This window comes from Kryptolebias marmoratus, linkage group LG16 (genome assembly GCF_001649575.2).
Source record: "Kryptolebias marmoratus isolate JLee-2015 linkage group LG16, ASM164957v2, whole genome shotgun sequence".
Classification (NCBI taxonomy): domain Eukaryota; kingdom Metazoa; phylum Chordata; class Actinopteri; order Cyprinodontiformes; family Rivulidae; genus Kryptolebias; species Kryptolebias marmoratus.
Window position 1 is genome coordinate 23,177,569 of NC_051445.1, and position 9,018 is coordinate 23,186,586.

The 9,018-nt window shown below is 38.5% G+C and overlaps 1 protein-coding gene across 1 annotated transcript in view; it reads left to right on the top strand.

The window, feature by feature from the left end:
• Positions 1–4,924, top strand: part of bckdhb (branched chain keto acid dehydrogenase E1 subunit beta) — a 53,276-nt gene extending 48,352 nt beyond the window's left edge. Inside the window, exons 10-11 of the mRNA XM_017413241.3 lie at positions 2,296–2,446; positions 4,484–4,924. Of these exons, the coding sequence (XP_017268730.1) occupies positions 2,296–2,436 (141 nt within the window). The 3' untranslated portion in view covers positions 2,437–2,446; positions 4,484–4,924. The remainder of the gene's footprint in view (positions 1–2,295; positions 2,447–4,483) is intronic.
• Positions 4,925–9,018: the final 4,094 nt, after the last annotated feature.

Consider the following 9,018-nt stretch of genomic DNA (forward strand, 5'->3'; position numbering starts at 1 on the left):
TGGTGGCAGACAGTCAGACTACTGTACTTTCCTCCCACTTCCAGTAAATTTATTTAGAGGAGATTACAGATCTCATTCAGACTAAAGAGCAAACTCTATAGTGCTGTCTGACTGGTTGTCTGCATGCAGAAAATAGGTTATGGGAATCTGATCTAGATACACGAGATGTCATAGTATCACCTCTTCTAATAGACTGACACAAGATGGGATGAAAAGAAAGCTCTTCAATAGGTACAGCATTTTTTTTTGCATCCCACATTTACCATATATAGCTAGACAAATCCTTTACTCTGGTAATTTAGTAACAAAGCCTTATTTCATCCAAGACTTTATACAAGCTAATTTATGGAACAGAGAAAAAAAAAACTGATTCCGTCAAACTTGACCCAACATGACAAAATCCTCTTTAAGTGAAAGAGCTTTGCATCAGACTTAATCTGTTCAAGTGCATTCCAGCTAGACGCTGGCAAAGATTGGAGGGTTTTGCATTCGTGATGTTTAATGAACTTGGAATGAAAAAACAGGAATGAAGAGTCAGTCTTTCAATTGTTTTGACTTGTGACATATTTTTTCCCCCCTGAAGAATTCTGTCAGAATACAGGCCTGTTTTGTTTGTGACAAAACAGGCCTGTATTCTGCAGGAAATGAACCGCAGTACCTTCACATCTTCAAACGTATTTGGCTTTTTCTTCCCACCTACTCAAATTCACTTTTTACATCCACTACTGTGTAAATACCACTTATAGACCCTAAGGCTGTGGACATTTGTCGGCACAAGATATAATGTGCTGAAGTGAACTTAAAGAGAAAACATCAAGATCATCCTTCTTCTCATCATAATACATTGGTTGTTGTCAGGATGTGTCGCAGCCTGTTTGAGTGAACCTGTCTCGAGTGCTTTCAGATCCATGAGGAAGGAGGAAACAAAGCGGTAAAGAGCAGAGGAGGGTTTTTTGAACCAGTCGTCTCACTTTGATTAAAGCTAATCACAGCTAATTAACTGGGTGGAGCAGGCTGCCAGTCCTAAGGCTCTGGGTCCATCATTCATGCATAGAAAACCCCTGCATGCCATATCCGAGAAGATGGAGTAACAATTCCTAGTGTTACGGCTAACCCTAGGTTTTGAGTGTCTCCTTAGCCCCTGATTCAGTCACAAGAGGTGGTGGTTTAAAATATTCCACAAAAAAATGGCTGAGCAGCTAGTTGTCTGCAGTTGTGTAAATAGGTAGTTGGAAAGGGCCATTCTTCTCAAATCCAAGATGAACAGCGATTTTGGGAAAATCCCTGCCCAAAACTACCAAGTCAAGTCATTGGTCGTGCTACAGATGGTTAAAATTATCACCCCCGAGTCTCAACTGTGTGAATGTTTCTTCAATCCTCACAGATCCTGTAGCTGGAAGCTCTTTGGGCAACACAACGGATTAGTGGTTAGCACTGTTTCCTCAAAGCATGAAGGTCCTGGGTTCAAGCCCGAAGGTTAGACCTGGGATCTTTCTGTGTGGCGTTTTCTCCGGGCACTCCGGTTTCCTCCCACCGTCTAAAAACATGCATGTTAGGCTGCCTTCAAGCCCAGGCCACCCCTGAAAAAGACATCTGTGATCTCAGTGGGATTTGCCTGCTTAAAGAAAGGTTAATAAAATAATAATAAATAAAGATTTACATTGTGATTTATATGAAATACATCATCTTTCATTTGATGAAACTTGATTAGTTTTCTTTACAAACTGATGCACTTAATGCCCTTAGGAATCATTTTACACAAATTACATAAAGCACGATTTAGAAAATTAATGTTTAAGTTGGTGTTTTTTCCCCATTCATATTGTTGAAACTTTTTTTGAATATCCTGTTTCTGACTGATTTGAGGTACAGCAGCTGGGTGGCCTCTGGACTTGCTTAAAGATACATCAGCAATGAAAAGTGGATCTGGACGGTGCTGGCTGCTCCCTGCCCTGTTTGTTTTTTTTGCCACGGCTTTCAGCACATCTGTTAAAGGCTGTTGCATTATGATTTTATTGGTGTGTGCAGGCTTCGCCGAGATTACTGAAGTTTATTTTGCAAGCATTTGAATAACACAAATATACAAGTCATTTGGATGTGTCTTATGCAAAGTTATTAGTTAAATGTGGTGTATGATGATCTAAACTTAATAACTTATCACTGATCGAATGAGTTAATGCTGGTGGTTTAGAGTCTTCTCGTTGCTGTTTGATTGAATCATGTTCGAGCATTGAAAGCATTTGACTAGTAATGACAGTATTTATCCTGATCTTTGTCTATTTTTTTTCCCTGTAGGAGGAGTGCTTCCTTAACCTGGAGGCTCCCATAAGTAGGGTCTGTGGTTATGACACCCCCTTCCCTCACATCTTTGAGCCCTTCTACATCCCAGACAAGTGGAAGTGCTTTGATGCAATCAAGAGGATGATCAACTACTGAACCCTGTCAGGTAGAAAAGATCCGTTGCCTTCTTTTGAAGTAAATTTATGGCACAGCAAATAGGGATATTTTACTAACTGTGGAATTAAAGGCTGCCAACAGCCACCCTGTAATCTGTATTATTTATTCTGAAGATGTAGCTTGTAAGTCATGGAAAGGTGACTTAACTATGACCTGCCACCACAAACAAAAACAATATTTTATTCTGTTTTTCTAACTTCTTTTACAGTTTAACATGGAAAACCCAAGTTTCTATATATTTTAATGGTAACATCCTAGAAATCATTCTGTAGTTGCTACTGTAGTGATGCATTTTATTTACTGTCACAATGAGCCTTTAGTAGGTTAAAAAACTCGCTAATTTAGGAATAAACGGAATGAATTTTTTAAAATTTCTTTCCCTTTTTTTAAAAACATTTTGCTGAACAAGTTTAGTTCATGGGGTCAATCTGGATGAAAACTTAACAAGTGTTGGAAAAGCCCTGCTGTGACCAGCTGGCAGGTCGTGTCAGTCAGTCCTAAGACTTTATAGACCCAGTTGTTAAAAACACCGAACTGTAGGGGTGTGATGACACGCTCATCTTGTGAGACGAGACAAGACAAGATACTGGTTAAATGAAACGAGACAGGATTTTAACAATAATTGTGAGAACAAGGCTTTTGCCCCAAACTGAATCGACTGGCCTCCTTCTTGTCTGTTTTCTTATGAGTCTTCTCAGATGTTGAACGGTGCTTCAACTATACATGACCTTCTACCTTCTCATTAAAGCTGGGAGACCTTTTAACCCCAGGGTTCAGACACATTTTAACAAGAGGCCAGAATTAAAAAGCCAACCCTTTTTTCTCTATATTTTCTTGAACAAATAAATAAATTTGGCCCGTTTCTCAGTTATTCGCTTCATCTAGCCTCGAAGTTCTGACCACTCTTTTCTTCACAACTCAAGACAGGTTACATTTTTCACTTTCTCTGCTTCAAAGTTAGCTTTGTGAACTTGGCATTAATTTCAATCTGTTTTTTTTTTGTTTTTGTTTTTTTTTTTAATGTACGGCGAAGACTCTTCTTCTCAGCACGTAGCTACAGAGGCTGCATGAGGACAGGGGCAGCTGCCTCCACAACACAGCTTGACTGATGAACCCTAACTGCTGCCACACAAACACTTTCACTCGTAGGCAGTTTCTGTATTTCAACAAACTAAATCATAAGACAGGAGTTTTTTGTTTTTTGTTTTTTTATGTTTGCGAAACAGTTTTTAGCTTGATGAGAAATTTTGTTTTTTTTTGTTTGTTTTTTTTTCTCATGAGATCTCGTGCCACCCCTACAGAACTGCATCAAAGAACAGACTTTTCATTTACGTTTTTTGATAAAGTGCTGTAAAGTCATCCTTTGTACACTTCATAAACTGTCTGAACATTACGAGTTATGTTATTTAATCCCCAACACGTTACTGCCCCGAGAAGCTTACAAGAAAACGTTCACACGCGTTGCTTTCCTCTCTCGATGCAGACGGGGCTGTCGGGAACGCATTTATAGGTAATCTGCATACAATATGTTGTTTTTCTTAAAGGGAAACTATAAATCTTTTTGGAGTCTATAGGATCTGTTGTAGGTACGTTCACATCTGCGTTTATTTACGCCATTATGTAATCAGACCACCCAGTAGTGATTTTAGTGACAAGTGTTCCAGGGTATATAAGGTATGAAAATGACTGTGGAGTTCTGTAGTCATAATGTGCATCTGATACTGTCAGCCATATCTGTCTTTTATTGTTTGCAGGATTTATGAACAATATTTGAACTTGGGACAGTCAGTGGGCCACGTTGTTTCGGAATTGCTTTTTATTTGTTTCTGTCATCTTGAGTTATAGTGGTTAAAATGTTGGCCCATAAAAAGAATGACGCATTTATTAGCCACTTAGTTGAATCCAACACTTGTCCCCTCTCATCATCGCTGTTCTACTCAATCCAGCTCCACTTTTTATTCTCATCTGTCATCCACAGTCAGGTGCCAAGTTCTTCACTTATTGAACCATATTTTTTTTTCTCCAGGGCCAACTTCTGGTAGACCTGAACTCCACACTCTCCCAGCATCTATTCTTCATTCATCCAACCAGTGGAGAGCAGCCAGGAAAAACGCTTTGTTGACCATCCAATCAGAGAGCACTATCCACATGGCCTCCATGTCCCCGTGTCTGTTACCACATCTCTGGATTGGAGAAGTTTTTCTCTTGCATTGGAGAAGTGACATCAACTGTAACAATGGTAAAACAGGCCTCGGTTGTTCACATCATTCAAATTCAAGTTTTCGTTTCAGCAAATGAATCGTTTGAGGGAAACATTATCTGGTTGAATCTGTGACGACCTACCCTTTTTGTGCTGTTACTTTAGTTTGAAAGTGTTCCACCTTGCTTTGATTTGACTTGAAATGAATTGTAACATTATTAACCACCTGTGATTTTTAGAGAAAATAAAACAAGGTTGTTGAAAACATTTGGCTTGACTTTTAATTCTTATCATTTTTCTGCAGTAATGTGGAGCTAAAACACTTCTCACTTGTCATGAGATCAGTACATCACATCAAGACAGAAAGTACACTCTTTTTAAATAGGACTTTTCAGTTCAGGATATATTAAAATAAAACATTTGGTCTATAAGGTCTTAATATAAGATTTATACAACCTCATATAAACAACACATGGTATTACATTGGGACATTAATTATTTAACTAATACAAAGGTAAAAACCTAGAACGTAGTGAAAAACTACGTCCATTGTTACAGCTTCCTGTGGAGTTAAGAGGGTAAATGTCAGCTGCTAATCAAAGCAACTGATAAACTGATCATCAGTCAATGTGAGCATCTTTATAAAGGTGGAAGTTTAGCTAATTTGCTGATTTGAAGCATTTAAGTGTGTGTTCATCGTTAACAGTTATTCCTGCCCATCAGTCTGGCTATTGCGTTAATGTTTTCTACTTAAGAATATTTTTTTTATTGACAAATGATGGACTCTAAATTGTTTGGAAGTAATCTTAAAACCCTTCCCGGTCTCTTTCCAGGTGGGGACATTGGTGCAAATTCCACCCGAGTTCAGACTGTGCAGTGTTCAAAGATACTCCCAAATATATAAATCCCGAGAGCTTCATCTCAAACTCCTTGGGCCTTTGTTCGTTGGTCAATTTCATTATTGGACAAGTAGAAAAAGACTGAATAAGTATGGCTTAACTGGAAGTCTGATCAAGACAAAGCCTCTTCTCTCTAAATTAATAGATTTTTTTTTAATGGCTGCACATCTTGTTTTTGAAATTTCATCTGAAAAAAAAAAAAAAAAGTTCAGGAACAATGTTTTGTAGTCAGACAAGACCAAAGTGGAGAGATTTTGTTCAAATAAACAGAATTATGTTTAGTGAAGACCAAACACAGCATAGCAGCACAAACACTTCACGCCTATTGTTAAGCACGGTGGTGGAGGGGTGATGATTTGGGCTTGGTTTGCAGCCACAGGACCTGAACATCTAGCATTCACTGGGTCAATCATAAACTCCTTTGTATACAAAAGTATTCTAGAGTTAAATGTGAGGCAATCTGTCTGACAGCAGAAGACCGGACTGATCTCAAGACTGCTGTCAAATCTCTAAAATAAACTGGATGAAAACAAAAAAAACAATCAACATGCTGCGTTGTCTCGGAGTTCACACCTCAGTCTGATTATAGGGCTGTGAGGCAGCTGTGTAATAATGAGCTCTGCAAACTTCAGTAAACTCAGGCAATGGAAAAACTTAGTACATCTCAGATTTAATAGTTTGTAAGTACTTGTCTTCTGTATGATTTTGTCAAGTTCTCATGTCCTCTTTACACCACACATAGTTTTTATATTTCAGATTAGTTTTTGTTAAATAAGTTATGTAGTGTATCTGGTTGTTTTTTGTTTGAGGTTCTTTTCATCAAATTTTAAGACTTATAATAACCAGTAGCCATAAAAGCTACTTCTTTTATTATTATTATTATTATTATTATGACTATATTTAATTTGACAATAAACCTTGCAGTGTTACATTTCCATGCCAGACACCTTGTCTGTGTCTATACATTTGAGGTTTTTGGTTGAAATCAGTGAGTCATTCAGGGCTTCTGCTGGAACTTTCTGTCTTGTTACTGCATGTGTTTTCTTTGGAAACTCCTGAATCCTGTGAATTATTACCAGCAAACAAAATAAATGGCCTGTCTGAAGTGGAAGTTTTGGTCATATTTCCAGGAGAACACATCATGAAACAATGAGGATATTTAAAAGTTTAAGGTTCCAAAAACACTGGAAAACAGGTCCCAGAGTCATTCATTCATTTTCCATGCCCATTTCGTCCCCTTTTAGGGAGCTGGAGCCCATCCCAACAGTCATTGGGCAAGAAGCGGGTTACACCCAGGACAGGTCACCAGTCCGTGGCAGGACCAGCACAGAGACACACAAGGCAGACGGCCATGCTTGCATTACACCTAAGGTCAATTTGGAAGACCCAGTTAACCTAACATGCATGTTTTTGGACTATGAAATGAAAACCAGACTTCCTGAAGAAATCCATAAAAATGAAAGAAGAACATGCCATCTCCACACAGAATGACCAGCAGAATGTGTAATACAGCTGCTATGCAATCAAAAGCCTAAATAAAAAGAGCTGTAAACATGCTCTGCTAATTTTATTTATACAAGAGGCAGTCAGGATCAAAGGATGGTGTGAAAACAGCCTTTTTGGGACATCGCCATGATTCTGTGACCTTTGTGCCTCCATCAGTCATACATCAGTCATGACCCTGTTTTAGAGTTTGAATAAATCATTTAAGCCAGCATCTCACTGGACTGCAACTGTTCGACACTAGTTGGCGACTCAAAATTAGGTGAGTTTTCAGTCTGAGTGTTCTGAGTGTCAAAGATACAGCTCTTGTGATCTTGAGACGGATGGGAGACACTCGCAGCAACTCTGCAACTATTTTGAGTGGAAACTGGTTGCACAATAAATTCAAAGCTCTGGTAACAAAATTGTGTTGGGACTCATGCGAGGAAATTGAGAGCATTTTAAATATTTCTTCATGAATGCTGTTCGCCAGCTAGTGGTAGCACAGCGAGTTACCACCTTAAGCTGGAATAAAAACTTCAGAGAGGCTTGAGAAGTCCAGGACAAAAAGCATTGGTCATCTGCCCCCAAAATTTGACAGCAACCACCAACATTTTCTGTATTTGATAAAGGATTGGTGGTGTAGGGGGACTGGAGATTTATTTGTACTTTTTTTTGCAGTAGCTGAAAATAACCCAAAAAGTTTCTAAAATAAATGAATCAATTAATAAACAAATACATCGTTAAAAAACATAGGGCACCTGTTGGTTTGATTTTATATATATATATGTATATATTTTTTTATAGGAACTAGTTTCACAAAGTGACTTGGTCCTTTTTTAATATAAAAAATCAAAGTGTGCCGCTTCAATTCAAGTTTAAAGAGGCTGAGTTGGTATCAGATGATTAAATAGCTTCATTTGTTCTGTATTATGAATTCCAGCTGTTATTACGGTGTCTCAGATTACTCTCTGTGGAACAACTACTTCTCTGGATTACATCAATTCGCAGTCGGTCCGAAAGTAAAAAAAAAAACAATAAGAAAAGAAAGCCAAATCAATTCTTTCTGGATTTTTTGGGGATTTTAGAAATTAGCTCAACAAAAATCATTTAATTTTCCCTTCTAGTCATACTTTTACATGGCTTTTAAGTCATCTCCCATGGGAGCTCTCGCAGGATCCACGCCAGTCGTCTTCTGTTACACATTAAGACGCAGGATTTTGACCCAGACAATCATGCTGCTTTACCATACCTCAGGCTTCTGCGTACAAGAAAGCACAAGCATGTGGCAACAGATGTTCTGAGATGATAAAAGAGCCTAAGATAGGCAATTTATTGTTGCATTTTCAGTGTGCGCCCCCTATTTGCTTGACATTTGCTTTGGACAGTGCTGGTGCTGTTTGTTCATTTACTACTCATGCTGTGAGGAAAGAGTAATCATCATGCTAATGAAACAGCACAACGACACGAGGCGTAAGACGGACCAGATGGCCCCGTGCCTTCAGGTCTTTGTTTTTCATTTGCATCTTAAATCCTGACGCAGATCTGTAAGTGGTGTTTAGGCGAAAGGTGAGACCCTTACTTCAAAGTGTGACTAAAGATTAACAGAGTGATGTTTTCCTCATGGCACTGATGGGGAATTTTAAAGTTAGGGAAGTTGGGCACAAATGTGATGATTTATGTGCTTCAGTTCAAATCTGCACACCAGAAAGAGTCCCGTGTTTTTAATATGAAACAGTCATCTTGGATCCTTTGTCAGAGTGAAGGTTTGGCTAGTTCTATGTATTATTTAGAGCTATTTTTTTTTTTTTTTTGACTGTAGACATCAAGATGTGTGCTGGAGGTACTGCTCCCAATATGTCCCTTTGTGAACAAAACTGAAAGTGATTTGACTGGCTTTGTGTGCTGCAGAAGAGAACCGAATCACTGATGTTGTCTGAGTTTCCAAGTGATATAGCTTGCAGCCAAATCAAACCAATT